Below are 16,233 nucleotides of genomic sequence, written 5' to 3' on the forward strand. Positions count from 1 at the left end.
TACAAAAACTTGACCTGGAAATACAAAAACTTGACAAGGCATGACATGACATGACATGTCATGACATGACATGACATGACATGACATGACATGACATGACAAGGCATGACATGAGCACATACAGCAAACTAGGATCTGACAACAGACTGAGACAAGACAGAACTTAAATACACTGACAGCTAATGGACAAACTGAGAACACCTGGTGAGAAACACGAGGGTGACTAATCAAACAAATGAGGGACAGCTGGACAGAGACACACTGGGGAACATAGAAACACAAGGAAAACCAAGGTGAAAAACAACAAATCATGACACCCATCTCAAATTATTCGTTGTCTTCTTCTGACTTCATAAAGTTGTGGTTCATTCATCAAAGTTTTGCCAAGATCCACCCTAATTCTGATTGACGAGTAGGCCTTTCTAGTGTGCTTTGAGAATGAAAGCTGCCGTCTCATCCAGAGAAAGGTCGGTTAAACCTTGGCGAACCTGAAGATCGGCACGGTGCCCTGAGGATGTACAAAAGACGACCCTCTAGCTAGAAGCCTGACCACGGGTGTGCCTTTAAGCGGTAATCATTGATTCAGCCTCGGCCAAACGTGTCTCTGTTTCCAGTCCTTGTGTGGATGGATGGTACCGTTCAGACAGCGAGAACAGCTGTTCAACCATGTGAGGTAAATGTTCACTACGTCAAAACGTATTCGGCAAATGTGTTTCCATGTCTCCTTTTGCGCATTAACTCATTTTCGAAAAACTCAAAAACCACCTCAACATATCAACTTTTTTGCGAATTAAAGGAAGTTATTTCAAATCATGCCTTTTCCATTCACCTTTTCTGACGCAATACTTCAAAATGCGCATTAAAAAACGTTGATGGAAACAGGTCAGTTGGTACTAGGGAACATGGGTGTGAACCCATTCTAAAGCTACGTAATGTCACACTTCTTCTTTATTGTTGTCAACACAGAGACCTTTTCTTCTTTGCTTTTTAACTGACAGTCGGCTGTAGTTTTTCCTGTCAACTAATAACTGTTCACTATCATATTGTGTGCAATCGGTAACCTCTGCATAAAGATGCAGCCATGAATTGTGAAATTTCCACATTTCTGACATTTCAGACAACCCATGTCTGATATCCTTAAAAAAAAGTAATTATTCATGCATTGTCAATGTAGAATCTGTTTTTTTTTAAAGTTTTATTTTTGTTACTTTGGTTAAGCCCAGGAAAACAAGTATTCTTGCATTTTCTGATATAAATCCAGTTGATGTGGTCAGGGTAGAAACTTCGTTTGTAGATGTTGTTTTTTTCTGGGAAAACAACTCAGGTGCAAGTTCAGATTGGATTCTGAAACTTTCATCCTGTGAGTCAAGGGATTAATTTGTTGCTGGTGTTTTCTTTCACCTTTGATTCACCGTGCTGCTGGACTCGCCCACGGTGGTTCAAAGCGTGAGGGACTTCATCTCTTTCTTACAATTGGAGGTTTTAACCGGAACCCATGCAGTTTCAAACTGTGTAGGTTTTTATTTCCATTGATCAAACAGCTAAATTCATCTGTAAAGCCAGTCCTAGAAATGCTGCAGTCAAAGCCGAACTTTAGAGAAAAATTCAGAACGAAAAAGATGGAGCAAGAAATCACTTGGTTAATCAACTCACTGTAGAAAAGTTTTTACATCTCAGATTGGTTTAATCCATCTTAAAACAGATAGTAATCAGCTTAAATCATACTGCTGCTGGTATTAAGATTATATTCTGTGATCTTTTGCATCCACCCCTGATTTCCTCTTAATATCCACAAATAACAATGTGTTCATTTGATTGCACCTATTGCCTTTAAAAGGCATGGAAAGACCTTTATGGTTTTATTCACCATGAGTGTGATTGAAATAGAAAATAACCATTTCTTATCACTTATTTATACTCTTCCTGGCTGTGCAGCCTGATATTCACATTAGCCTCTGTGAAGAGTTTTCTATTTAAAGAATACCTGAGGGGGATTAATTTTTCACAGTAAATTGTAAAAGTAAAATAAAAGGAATTGATACAACCAGATCTAGAAGATGTGTGATGATTATAGACTCCCATTCATTAAGTGTTCTGATGTAGAAGCATTGAAACATCCTGTTGTTAAACAACCATTAATCTTTTGTTGCCATTGCAATTTCTGATGAAAAACAAATTATACACCAACACTTTCTGCTTGGAATGAAATAGTGTATTTTGGTTGCAGTAAATATTTTTTAGATGTGAGATACAGGTACCAGTTGAAGAACTCAGAATCCCTCTTCTTTGTGTTTCCTCTACTCCCTTATCAGGGTGTAGCACACCAGATTATTTGGTGTTTTCATCACCACTCTGCAGGTCAACAATGCCAAAGGCAGTCATTGTTAACCTGAGCCCTGACCTGTCTGATAAGGGGGTTATATGATCTGCTAGAGCAGATCTGCATGTTTAATTTTGGACAGGTTTTACCCTGACACTACTCAGCTTTAATACAGGCTTGAGAAGGATACCAGAAGTACACAGAAAGTGCCCTTCCAAAAGTTTGGTACTCAGGATCCCTCTAGAGGTACTTCAAAGACATTTTGGTAGCAACATTTTATAAAAAAAATAACAACATAGTTAATTGTAAATGGACTGTACTTATATAGCGCTTTTCTATCCATCCAGGACACACAAAGCACTTCACACTACAATCTGTGTCCTACCCATTCACACAGCACTCTATTAGGTCTCTACAAAGCTAACGTACAATAACCTATGGAGACTAATCAATGCTAATCACATTCATACACTGATGGGACACACATCAGAGGCATTAGGGGTGAAGAGTCTTGCCCAAGGACACAACAACTGAGACAGCAGGACGGGGGATCGAACCAGCGACTTTCAGGACGACTCTCCTAACCACTCTGCCACAGCCTCCCAAAAGTTAAACATTGCTGTATTGCTTAAGCTAACAAATAGAGACAAACAAAACAATATGTGGCAAATGATATTGAATCCAAATGAAAAATGGAATGGACAATATTTAAACAACGAGCTAGTGAAAACCAAAGCAGCACCAGTGATTTTTATCCTTTTTTTAATCAGTTTATATTTGGTTCATCATATATGATGCAGGGGAACTTAAAGGAGACCAATTATGGGTCCTAGAAATTTTTATGTATGACTGTGGGCTATCCAGACCATGTTCATTCAATTTAATGCACAAAATAATTCTCAGATAATAAAATTTCCCATTTTCTAGTTCTGCCTGCTCTGACTTCCGTTCAGAAGAGCTGTTTATGTTAATGAGCTCTGTTGGTAACGCCCTCCAAAAATCTGTTGACATTAACTCCGCCCTCCAAAGCCAGCATTTACGTTAGCATGGCTAATAATAGCAGAAGCTCCGTTGTACAACCATATGAGACCCAGAGTCAGAGTCGTGGTCCCAGCTTCTTTTTTTCTCCCTCCTCTGCTCTGCGCTCACTCTGCATGCTGTTACCAGAGCAGGGAGCAGCAGTGGTCAAAATACCTCAGAAACTCGAACAAATAGGCTTTAACAAGGCTTTAATAAGCTAAACAATAGAGGTAAATGAGAAAATGTGTTCGTAATGAACAAAAAAATTTTAATTAGTGTCCATGCTGGTCTCAAACCCTGGTCTCCCACTCTCTGGTCCAACACTCTACCCATTGCCCTATTGGAGGCTTGTTGTGAAATGAGCTGCTCATTGCACAACAACAACCGTGACGGCTTTTTATACTGAGGAGGTGGAGCTTCACCCGGGGGTTGCTAGGTAAGGGGCTGAACGCAGGTTCAGGTGGGTTGTCGTACGGCTTGTGACATCACAAAATAACGGAAGTATAAAACTTGTCGTTAATACACATTAAAAATACATTTACTTCCAGTAAATATGCCCCTGGGTGCATTTTTTTGGTCCTATGTTTTTTTAACAAGAACATACCCAAAGTTGAGTAAAAAAAACTTTAAAAAGTGAATTTTGCATAATAAGTCCCCTTTAAGATTCAGCTTAAGGAGGCCAAGGAGTCTCTTCAAGGGAAGAGCAGTGTTGCATAAAGTACCTCAAAGCACCTTGTCATAAAATTACTTTAGTAAAAGTTAGTCTCCCCTAAGAATATTAAGTGAGTAAAAGTTTTGATTTATTTTGTACTTGAAAGTAAATTTCTGATATGAAATGTACTTAAGTACCAAAAGTAAAAATATTGAGTAAATGTGTGTGGTTAGATTTTCCAAAATACATTTATTGGGAGGTGATCTCTCAAGAAAACATTTTTTAAAGGCATGCAGCTGTGATGGATTGTGTATGGTGTCAGAATGGTAATACGTCTTATCTAACCACAATTAAATTCACTTTATCCAGGTGCGGTTTATGAGGATATTATTTTTTAAATAACAAGTCTGAAAAAAGGAGGAATGACTTTCTACTTCTTACATTTTTAACAAATGTAAGGAGTAGAAAGTACAGATAATTGTGTAAAAATGTAAGGAGTAGAAGTAAAAAGTAGACTGAAAAATTGTTACTCAATTAAAGTACAGATAACTAAAATTTCTACCTAAGTACAGTAAAAAGTATTTGTACTTAGTCACTTTACAACTCTGTGGAAGGGAAACTGCAGGAAAACAATTTGAAAAGCAGATGGTTGTGTAGACCAGTTTAACACCTTATACAAAAGGTTTGATTGTCCTGCCTCTGCAGCCTGATCCCCCTCTCTTCCTACAGTTGTTATCACCTCATCACAACCACCAATGGCTGATCATCTCCCACCCTCACATCGACTACCATCATCACCAGCGTCGTCAACACCCTCAGTCCCCCAACCTTCACTGCATACCAAAGCCATTGTTATGCGTGGCTCCACTTGGTTCTTGTCTAACCGGTTCTTCTCAAATGTAGATTTTTTGCCCCTGTTATTTGTTTCTCCTTTCTGTGGATGGTTTTGTGATTACAAAGTAGGCGGTATCATCTATCAAAAGTGCGTGGTACCCTTAGAGGTCATTGTGCGCAACGCAACAGTGTCAGTTTTGTCTGCAACAGTCAACAAGCAACATGGAGACATTCAAGCTGCTGGTGATCGTCCTGCTGTACATTCACCACAGAAGGAAAAGGAGAATCTTGATGGAGAAACACATGGCCCAGCACAGGCGCTGTCGACAACAGCTTCTTGGGCAGCTACAATGTCTGCGTGCTGCAAGGGAACAACGAGAAGAGGAGCTCATAGCTATGTCCAGGAGAATGCATGAAGTCATGCAGCAGTCTTATCTTCATCTGCAGTCTTCTCCTCAGTCTCATGGGCAGTCTGATACAGAGGATGAAAGGAGGCGATGCAGGCGGGTAAGCCAATGCTAAGTTGCTAGCATGTTAACGGCAATGTTCTCTGATTAGTTAGACCAGTGCTGTCCAAAGTCAGTCCTCGAGGGCCGGTGTCCTGCATGTTTTAGGAGCTGCCCTTGTACAACACAGCTGAACCTAAGGAGTACCTAATTAGTAGGCCTTTGCGGACCTTGGTGGCTTACTGAGGTGGCCTACTAATTAAGCTAAGGAGTGCTTAATTAGTAGGCCTCCTCATGGAACATGAAAAAATATTTGCAACTGGTTTGTGACAGGCAAGAAGGTCAGCAGAAGTGGTGATCCCGGAGGAAACAAACCAGTGCCCACCATCCTCCTGGAGCTGGGGTGGCTCTCTCAGTTTGTGAAGCACAGAAAAACGGACACCAATATGGAGAAAGAGGTAAATGTGGTTAAAAAAAAGAAATAAATTGTATAGGTCTTCTGGACGGGTTCTTCTCTAATGAAACGTTTCGTCTCTCCTCCAAGAGACTTCTTCCGTCTGAAAGTTTCAGGCAAAATTCAGGCTTTTAAGCACTGCTTCCATGTGACTGATACTCACATCACATGGCTATTGTTGACACCTAATTAACACCTATTGTTAACAGGGGTGGAGTGATACTGGCAATAGCCGCACTGTAGGAGGGGGACAACTGAAAACGGAGACCTCCACCTCGGTTTAATGATGGACGGTCTTTCTTCACAAAAAATGGCTTCTTTTACTCCTCTCTCAAACCAACGTTCCTCTCTATCAAGAATGAGAACATCCTCATCTCTGAAAGAGTGACCGCTGGCCTGTAAATGAGTGAAAACTGCAGAGTTCTGGCCATTAGATGTAGCTCGTCTGTGTTGGGACATTCTTTTGAACAGTGGCTGCTTTGCTTCCCCGATGTATAACTGGTCGCAGTCCTCCTGGCACTTAACAGCATATACAACATTGCTCTGTTTGTGCCGGGGAACCGGATCTTTGGGGTGAACCAGCCTTTGCCGTAATGTGTTTTGGGGTTTGAAAGCCACTGGGACATCATGTTTAGAAAATAAACGTCTCAGTTTCTCCGAAACACCCGCAACATACGGAATAACCACTGGTTTGGGTCTGGGTTTGGGGTCTTCATTTTCACCTGAAGGTTGCATGGAGTCCTGTCTGTGTTTCCTGTCTGCTTTCAGGAAAGCCCAGTCAGGATAACCACACTGCTCCAGGGCCTGTCGTGTGTGTGATTTCTCTTTCTGCCTGGCTCCTGGGTTTGTAGGGACACTGTCTGCTCTGTGGTACAGAGTCCTGATCACTCCTAACTTGTGTCCCAGTGGGTGGTGGGAGTCAAAACGCAAATATTGGTCTGTGTGGGTGGGCTTACGATATATGTCAGTTTCCAACCGTCCTCCATCCGAAACCGAGACATCGCAATCCAGGAACGCCAACCTGCCAATTTTTTACATCCTCTCGTGTGAACTTAATATATTCATCCACAGAGTTGATGTGATCAGTGAAATGTTGGACTTCCTGGGCTTTAATTTTAACCCAGGTGTCGTCAACATATCTGAACCAATGGCTCGGTGGCACCCCTGAAAAGGACATCAAGTCTGTCTTTTCCACTTCCTCCATGTACAGGTTTGCAACAATAGGAGAAACTGGGGATCCCATGGCACACCCATGTTTCTGCCTATAATATTGCCCCCCGTACATGAAGTAGGTTGACTTCAGGCACAGTTTGAGGAGTTGGCACAAAAAAAGAGTAGGAAGATAGCTGAAATAACTACCAAAATGTGAATTTAGCTCACAAAAGCTAATAACGGCTGATTAGATAAACAGATGAACATTAGGCAAAATTGCAGCTAATAGTTAAATATAGCAGAATGCAGCTGTAATAAGTTTAAATACAGTAGATTAAAATGGCTGAAAGACCCATAATTAAAGCTGAAATTAGCAGAGAAAATATGCTATGTCTGCCTACTCTTGAGCTTTTGGCATAGAAACAAAGTACATTTTCAGGGCCTTCCAGTTAGCTTGGCAAACCTCAGAGACTATGAGGGAAACCGTAGTTGAACTCAATTTGTAGCTGGCTGCTACACTTGTATGGCTGCTACCTGAAGCTAAGATTTGTTATGCAACAGCCAAATGCTCGGGTAAAATCACTGGGCTGCTGTGGTTCCTTCCACGTTGTATGAATGGTGAAATGCAATGCAGCAGGTCATGAAACCGGCGTGGAGACATGCGGAAGTAACTGAAGTGCATTTCTTCGTCCACACACCACATTGGCTTCACAAGCATGTTATATTCACCATCAGCACATCTAAGGCAATGTAATGAATGAACATGTAATCTCCTTGTGTCGGCGTCGTCTCAATAAAAGCAGGAAACAGATCTGTTGCTCTATTATAATTTGCTCCTCTAAAGACAACAGTTCTTCTTGCGACTGAGCAGCCATTTTTTCTGACGTGTGACGTCAAACATGTCTTCTTCTACACCTGTTCTTTACAACCTATATGCTGGTTTGACAGTGTACTGCCACCTGTTGGTCAGGGAAGAACAGCACTTCGCTGCACGTATCATTTCAGACACCACACGGCTCAGTGCGGGCATTTTGTGCGTGGTCCAAAGCGTGACTATAACTCAGCATTAAGAACTACGAGTCCTCTCAGACAGGTCTATAAAGATTGGACTTCAGATAGCTTCAGAATAGACAGTCCAGTTGTTTTTTTTTTTCTTTTTTTTTACTTTAACCTTTGATTGACCTAGACAGCTACCAGCCTGTAGCCTACAATAATTCTTGACAATTCATGTAAATGGATGAAACAATAACTCTCTGTGTTTGTTTTTGCAGTCCCTGCTTCTTCAGAGTTTGTGCCATCCTGGACATTTGGCTTTTGACCGAACCAACCAGTGGTGGGATGTTGTTGTTCCCACCTTCACTACGATTCAGTGGGTACAAAATTTCCGTATGTCGGAGGAAACACTGCTCTACCTGTGCGACAGGTTGCGTCCGGCCATGGAGCGTAATGACACAAGTTTCCAACTGTGTGTCCCTCTCAAAAAAAGAGTAGCAATTGCACTATGGAAGCTTGCCACAGGCTGTGAGTTCAGGAGCATTGGACATCAGTTTGGAGTCAGCGTCACCACTGTGTACAGGTGTGTGCAGGACTTCTGTACAGCTGCACAGGATTTACTCGTACCAGAGTTAACAAATCTTACAAATGAAGGGAGATACAGGGAGATGGCATCCTATTTCGAAAATCGTTGGAGTCTCCCAAACTGCGTGGGTGCAATTTATGGGTTACACATACCAATCAGGGCACCCCAACAGTGTTCCACCGACTTTTTGAATTCCAAGGGCTGGCATTACATCTTTTTGCAAGGCGTTGTGGATGGGAGGGGCCAGTTTTGGAACGTCTTCGCTGAACTGCCAGGGAGCCTTCATGACGACCAGGTGCTTAGGCTGTCCAACCTGTGGGAGCTACCAAGCCAGGGAAACCTTTTCCCAGATCACACCAGGGTCATTGGTGATGTCACTGTGGGTTATTACATCGTGGGTGACCCAGTATATCCACTGAAAGACTGGCTCCTCAAACCGTACTCAGTCAACGAACAGCTGACATCCAAAAAGCAAATGTTCAATGAAAAAGCCCATCAAGTAAGGATCATGGTGGATCATGCATTTGGACGGCTCAAGGGGAGGTGGCAATGCCTGTCAAAGAAAAACGAGTGTGACATTTCACATGCAAAAAGCATGGCGCTGACGTGCTGTGCTCTTCACAACTTGTGTGAAAGCCGTGGTGAGACATTCGACCCTTCGTGGGAGTGACCAGTGATGAAACTGAGCTAGTGGAAGCCGATGCTCCCAATCAAGAGGATGGCCAAACTGTCAGAGATGTTGTTCTACAACTCCTGTTCAACACTTAAAAAAATTTATCCCATCTATTCTGAAAAGTTGTGTTGGTGATTTCTGATAAAGTTCTCTTGTTCAACAAAGTCTGCATGGTGAAAAATACATTGCTTGTACATAAAGTGTAAAATGGGAGATTAGGAATGTAGTATGATGTCATGAATACTCACTTTGCTACAGTTATGTCGACTGATATTGAAACAGCAATTAAATAATTTTCTTATCAAATGAACCTGCAGTGACTTCATTTTTTATGCGTAGGAGTGAGTCAGCAGTTGATTTTTGTGAAAAAAGAATAGTGGAATAATGTACTGGGAAAGTATTTTTTGTCGGTAATTAATAATCATACCAAGATGTTGCTCAAACATGTAAAAAACAACACAAAAATTAATTTCTTATTAAGTTAACTAGCAGTTACTGCCCATTTTATGTCTAGGAATGTGTAAATTGAACATATACTGATAATTATTTTGCTGATTGAAGTCAACTACAAAAATAAACAGCATAGCTACTTTATTATGCAAAATATAAGTTAGTCAAGATATAACAAAAACACACAAATTCCTAAGAAAACTAGTCTTTAAAGTCTTAACTTAATGGGGGGAAGGCATTTTGAGTATTCTTTAACAACTCAAATACAACATTGACTTCCTCCTGTCCTCCTCATAGAAGGCTACCTCTCAGCCTCCCATACTGCTGACCTCTCTGTCAAATGAGCGGCCGCCTGAGACTCAAAATAGCGCTCATTTCTAACTCTAATCATCTCTTTCTCCTGCTTCTCCATAACCTTTATGCTCAGGACCAGGAGATGTTCATCCTCCCTCCACATATTCTGCCATCATCTCAGAGCCTGCAGTGTTACATTTCCTCTTGCCTGCACAAACAGCAAAGTGTCTGTGTTTAAACAAGAGAGTTACAAATATCAAATCCCTGGCCAATTTAAAGACTCACAAGTAATGCACTATCCGACATTAAAATCCTTTGGAAAAGGCATTGCCTGAAACCAAATGATGCTGCAAGCTGCACAAACCGGGAGATGGTGCGGCCCACTCTTAAGGGAAATGGTGCTGTAAGGGTTGTGTTTTTTGACTTCTCCAGTGCCTTCAACCACTGCTATTGAGAAACAAACACATGCAGAAGTTCTCAGACAACACTGCAATTGTGGGGTGTGTACTGGATGGATGGGAGGAGGACAGGAGCCTGGTTAGGGACTTACGCTACGTTCACACCGAACGCGTTTTGAGCGACAGAAGCGGCCGATTCACATGCAAAGTCTATGGTGGAGGCGCCTCTAGGGGTCTGCGTCGCATCACGTACATTTTGGGCGGCGCGCAAGGAAGTTGGAAGGGGCGCAGAGCGTTTTCCGCGCATGCCGCCGCCAGAGTTCAAATATCTGAACTTTTCGCCGCTCGACGCGTCTCCCACTGAAAACCGAAACAGACGGACTGGAGATCTTTACCTGAAATCAACCATGTGAAGTTGGATTTTCTAACAGGATATATCAGCACCGATGTGGATCAGCTGCTCTGGACCAAAAAAAAAAGTCCTTCAGCTGGCAGCTTCTGGAGTGATGAAACTAACCAAACAAATTGCCTCTAAATCATCTGGTGAGTTGATTATCTGCTGTGCGCAACATTCGCTTGCTTTTTAGTAAATAAATCAAAGCCATTTTATTTTATTTTATCTTTATTTCACCCGCCGAGGACACGCTCCTCCCACACCTCGCTGCTGCCGCTGCTAGTTCTGGTCTGAACACTGGTGCGTTCTTCGGTCTGAAAATAGTGCGTCCAACGAGAGTCGTTTTGCGCTTTTTGGCCGCTCAAAATGCGTTCGGTGTGAACGTAGCATTAGAGGTGTGGTGTATATACAACCATCTGCAGCTGAACACAATTAAATTAAAGGCAATGTTAGTGGACTTTAGATGGTCTGGACCTTCCCTGCCTCCGATCTCTATTGGTGGCCGAGGTGGTCAGGACTGGCCATACAGCTGGACGATAGCAGATTCTCCTGAGCAGGTCTGGGTCCTTTAGGATCTGGCGAAAACACCTACTGATGTACCAGTCTGTGGTAGCCTGTGTACTCTTCTGTGCTGTTGTGTGTTGGGGAAGCTGCATTAAGAAGATAGATGCAAGGCGACTTGGCAGTCTGGTGAGGAGAGCTGGTTCTGAGAACAGAACTGGAGTCCCTTACATCAGTGGCATAGAAGAGGTCCCTCAGTAAGCTGCTATCCATCATGGACGATGTGGACTATCCTCTGCACAACTCCATCATAAAGGAGAGGAGCTCCTTCAGCGGTAGACTGCTGTCTCAGTCCTGCTCCCCGGACAGATTCAGAAAGTTTTTTATCCCCCAGCCATCAGACTGTTCAACTCCTCCCTGTACAGAAAAAAAAAAAAAACGTGTGACATTGCTTTACACCGGATATTGTGTCCCTGGGCAAGGCACTTCACCCTCCTTGCCTGTTGATGGTGGTCAGAGGGCCTGGTGGCACTGGTGCATGGCACCCCAACCTCCGTCAGCGTGCCATATAGATATACTGTATCTTTGACTACTTTTTATTTATTCCTATTAATATTGTGCAATGAGCAAATTCTACTGGATATCTCAAACTCCCCCCTGGGATCCATCCATCTATCCATCCATCCATCCATCCATCCATCCATCCATCCATCCCTACTTGAAAGAGTTAGTTTTGTGAGCATGTTACTACCTTTTTTAGTGTTTGTCATAATGGTGGTACACAGTTGTAAAGTAACTAAGTACAAACACTTTGTTACTGTACTTAAGTAGAATTTTTGGGTATCTGTACTTGAGTAATTATTTTTCAGCGTACTTTTTTACTTCTACTTCTTACATTTTTAAAAAGGCAAGAAGTAGAAAGTTGTTACTTTTATTTCATTTTTGCTTATTGTGAAAAATAAATACTATCCATGTATACTATCCATATATATACAGTATATGGATATTTGGATATACTATCCATATAAATTGTGCCTCCTAGATAGAGTGAATTTAATTGTGGTTGAATGAGAAGCATAAATATATAAAACTCTGATACCGTATCAGTTTGTACACAAACAAATCATGTCACACTCCAGCAGGACAGAATCATTAAAATAAAAGGACTGTACTTAAGAAGTATTTGTATTTCATGAACTATATTAGTGTATTTTGCCGCAGCCCTCAGATAGATTTTTATTTTGGGGAAATGTTTTGGGCACTCTTAATATACTGTATAAACTGAAACAGCTAGGCTAAATTTAACATAAATTACTTATTTTAATACAATATAGTCATTTCTACATTTTTTGAAGGGAGGTCACCTCCTAATCAATGTCATTACATAAAATCTTACTGCTCATTTAAAATCAGTACTTTTACTTTTAATACTTAAGTACGAAAAATATCAGATAGACTTACTCAAGTAATATTCCTAAAGGAGACTTTGACTTTTACCAAAGCATTTTTTTGATAAGGTACTTTTACTCAAGTATCACTTTGTGGTACTTTATACAACACTGGTGGGACAGTGCATGGAAAATTTTGTAACGTGGTACTCATCATGACATGTTTGAGAACCTCTGGAGTAGACAGAATTTATTAAATGGTAGGGGAGAACGGGGTTGGTTGTCACACTTTTTACTTTCATCTAAATAAAAAAAATGCTATGTTTAGTCAATCTAATTTCAATGTGTAATGGAACCCCAAAGTGTCTTTTTGAAACAGAAGAAAAATATCCTTCTCAGGAGGATTTATTTAAAAATATATGCACTACTAAACATGACTTGTGCATGTGTGGAACAACCAACCAATGGGGTTGGTTGTTCCACACAACGGGGTTGGTTGTCCCAGTTATATTTCAATGAGAAAAAATTTAGAAAAAGGCTTTTAAAAATAAATATTAATTTTAATATATTTTTAAATTTACAATGTTTAATTTAATATCTTAGTTGATAAAAACCATTTTATATACAGTAGGTAACAACATCTTATTTGCCATAAACTGATAGGACTTGTCAAAAATTAGAGTAAAAAACAGATTCAAGTTGTTTGCATGTAAACAGAATAGGGCCTATCCATTTTATTCAGTCATTGTCTGCATCATAGTTCTGACAGATGTAAAGAGGCTGTCCTAGTGTTTCTCACAGGCACCAATGGGCCAATTTCATCCCCAGAAACCTCTGATGGACTTCTTGTTTGTATCTTGCCAGTGTTTGGTGACTGATATTAAAGTCCTTAGCTGTACTTCAGATAGATTTGTGCAGCTGTTTCACGGCGCAGACTGCCCTGAGCATCACGTCAGGTGGTGTCTGGTCATAGCTGGTCATGTGACAACCAACCCCATCAGGAATTTTTTTTGCTAGCAGTTGTGCTAGCAAGCACATGTTATAGTCTAGCAAAGAAAAAAAACATTCTAACTATAGCTCTGCCTTTTAACTTTCAAATGCCAATAAGTGTTTTACTCTAAATCCATTGTTTAAAGGCAATTCAAAATGATCAAAAAATACTCAAAAGTTTCATTTTGATGTGAAAAACACAATAAGCCCTCGCATCTCATCGAAAGATGTCACACTGCTAAAATAAAAACGTAGATAGTCTGTGACAACTATTTTGGAAACTCACGCAAAATTTTGTAACAGCGCTTTCTAGGAGAAAAGATTTAGCAACTGTAACAACCAACCCCGTTCTCCCCTACTTTATTAAGGATGACTCAAGATAAAGCAGTAGTCATCACACAGCTTAATAATAGGGACAGCTGCTTTTTTAGTCAGAGCCAACTTTGAATTTAAGTTTCTCTTTAGAGAAATAAGCAAGTTAATAAATATCTGTTTATCGAACTTTCTGTCTTAGCTCAAAGAAAAATGGTCGGTGTAAAAGTGGATTTTCATTGAAAAGTTGTAATAAAACATCCATAAACGTTTACTGCGCACTTTATTGTGGGGAAGCATTTAATATAGACTGCTGTGTAAACTCTGTCTCATTTGCTGTAGTGGTATTAAGAGCTTTTAGTACCTTTACACACCATAAAAGGCACTGAAGTAAATGTCAACATAATTTCTAATCCATTAACTTGGTTTTATGAGTGATCCATGCAATTTACAAAGGTCTGCCAGGATAAAACCATTAAAACTTGAAAGGAATCATAACATTTGTGTGAAACTAAACAAAGAAAAGGCGTTCTTGTATCATTTTGTCTGGAAAGCAGGAAAAACTCAAATGTGGCCACAAGTCCTTGTTTTAGAAAATAAGATAAAGCGGCACGGTGGCTCAGTTGGTAGAGCTGATGCCTCTCAGCAAGAAGGTCACCGGTTCAAATCCCGGTCCGGGGACCTTTCTGGGTAGAGTTTGCATGTTCTCTCCGTGCATGCGTGGGTTCTCTCCGGGTAATCCGGCTTCCTCCCACCGACCAAAAACATGACTGTTAGGTTAATTGATAACTCTAAATTGTCCATAGGTGTGAGTGAGAGATTGAATGGTTGTTTGTCTCGTTTGTCTCCATGTGTGGCCCTGTGATGGACTTGCAACCTGTCCAGGGTGTACCCCGCCCCTTGCACTGTGACTGCTGGATATGGGCACCAGTGACCCACGCGACCCTGAAAAGGAAGAAGCGTGTACAGAAAATGGATGGATGGATGGATGGATAAAGTAATGTAAAAAAAATTAATCCAGAGTTTATATCAAATTACAGTTGATTGAGTTTATAAAAGTGAAATGTAAAAGAGCTTGTGATACAGTTTGTAAAAACTCAAAAACTATGAACTTATAAAATCGTATTCTCTCATTAAATTAGTGTTTTATATCTTATTTAGTGAGATCAAACACAGCCTTAACACTTTAAAGAGACAACTTTAAAAAATTACAATAAAGCTGCTTCACTTGTTTTCCACCAAAAAATATTGGTAGGACCCAGTAGTTGTTTTGAAACTGGTTGAAAGTACAATTGGGGTGGAAGGAGGGGAACAAAAAAATGATATTCAGATGTAGATAAAGCCAGTCAGAAGATAATTAGGAAAATGGAAAATGAATGACCAAAGCCACAGCATTTTAATTATTTCTAGTTTCAGAGCATAACTAGTTGCTGAAAATTGGGACCATGTCATTAAATTTCATGTTCTCAGATTCTACCTTTCCTTTCTTTCCTAGAATAAAACCTTTAAGAAGTAAAAACAGCATGAAGACGAGGAATTAGAACAAACTCAACGGGGGTTCTGCTGCTTTGTTGCTTGGACTTCTAAAGAAAACCTTATCACAGCAGATATTGTTAGGTTGACTCCATCAAGGAATGGAAGGATGTTGAAATTAAAAGTGAATGTTTTTACAAGTTGGGATGAATGAAAAAAATGGCAGGATTTCTAAATATGGAGGTGATAAACAACAATGTACATCAACTGTAAATCAATGTTATGAATTGATTTAGAATATTTTAACAAACTTTTAGAGTAAAAATTATTTAAATATAGTGTCAAATTATTCAAGTTTTTTCAGTGATTGCATCAGAAAAGCATTTGTTGCTCCTGTTGTCTAGTGTTGAAACCAAAGAAAGGCTCAGATTGATCAAAAATGCTCCAAGTAGTTTAAAATCTGCCAAGTTTCACTTGTGTAGCTTTAGTTGTTTGTGCTTTTTGAGTACAAAAACAAGGCACTTGTTCTTAGCTCCGCCCACTTTATATGCTTCTTTTCACCATTTTATATCCACTCTGACAGCCACTCTAACATACAAGATTTATTTTACAGTGAAATGAAGGTAAGATTTTGACCAGTATTATTATCAGAGGGCGATAATGTTTTTGCTGCGTCTGTATTTAGTGATTAAAATATGAACCACTGGACAAATTTTGTTCAAATTCTCAGTAAGTAATTATTGTATGCAGATCTACAACTAATTACCCTCAGGGGTCAACCCATTTTAAGATGGCTACCATGGATAATTGAGTCACTTCACACTCAAACTAACCACCCCACCGCACACTGAAGGTCATGGCTTGAACAGAACCACATCATCTGCAAAAAGTAGAGACGAAAAC

General features: G+C 40.3%; 1 protein-coding gene across 5 annotated transcripts in view; it reads left to right on the top strand.

The window, feature by feature from the left end:
• Positions 1-16,233, top strand: part of LOC106531859 (CMP-N-acetylneuraminate-beta-galactosamide-alpha-2,3-sialyltransferase 1) — a 98,346-nt gene that overhangs the window by 40,511 nt on the left and 41,602 nt on the right. For 2 of the 5 annotated variants that reach the window (XM_014027798.1, XM_014027799.1), the window contains exon 2: positions 8,150-9,440. The exons of 2 other annotated variants lie outside the window; for them this stretch is intronic. In XM_014027798.1, coding sequence (XP_013883252.1) covers positions 8,267-9,127 — 861 coding nt within the window. In that variant the 5' untranslated portion in view covers positions 8,150-8,266 and the 3' untranslated portion in view covers positions 9,128-9,440. Of the gene's footprint in view, positions 1-512; positions 674-8,149; positions 9,441-16,233 lie in introns of those variants that run through there. One more of the 5 variants, XM_014027794.1, reaches the window with a different exon arrangement.

The sequence above is a fragment of the Austrofundulus limnaeus genome, unplaced genomic scaffold (assembly GCF_001266775.1).
Source record: "Austrofundulus limnaeus strain Quisiro unplaced genomic scaffold, Austrofundulus_limnaeus-1.0 Scaffold683, whole genome shotgun sequence".
NCBI classification, from domain to species: domain Eukaryota; kingdom Metazoa; phylum Chordata; class Actinopteri; order Cyprinodontiformes; family Rivulidae; genus Austrofundulus; species Austrofundulus limnaeus.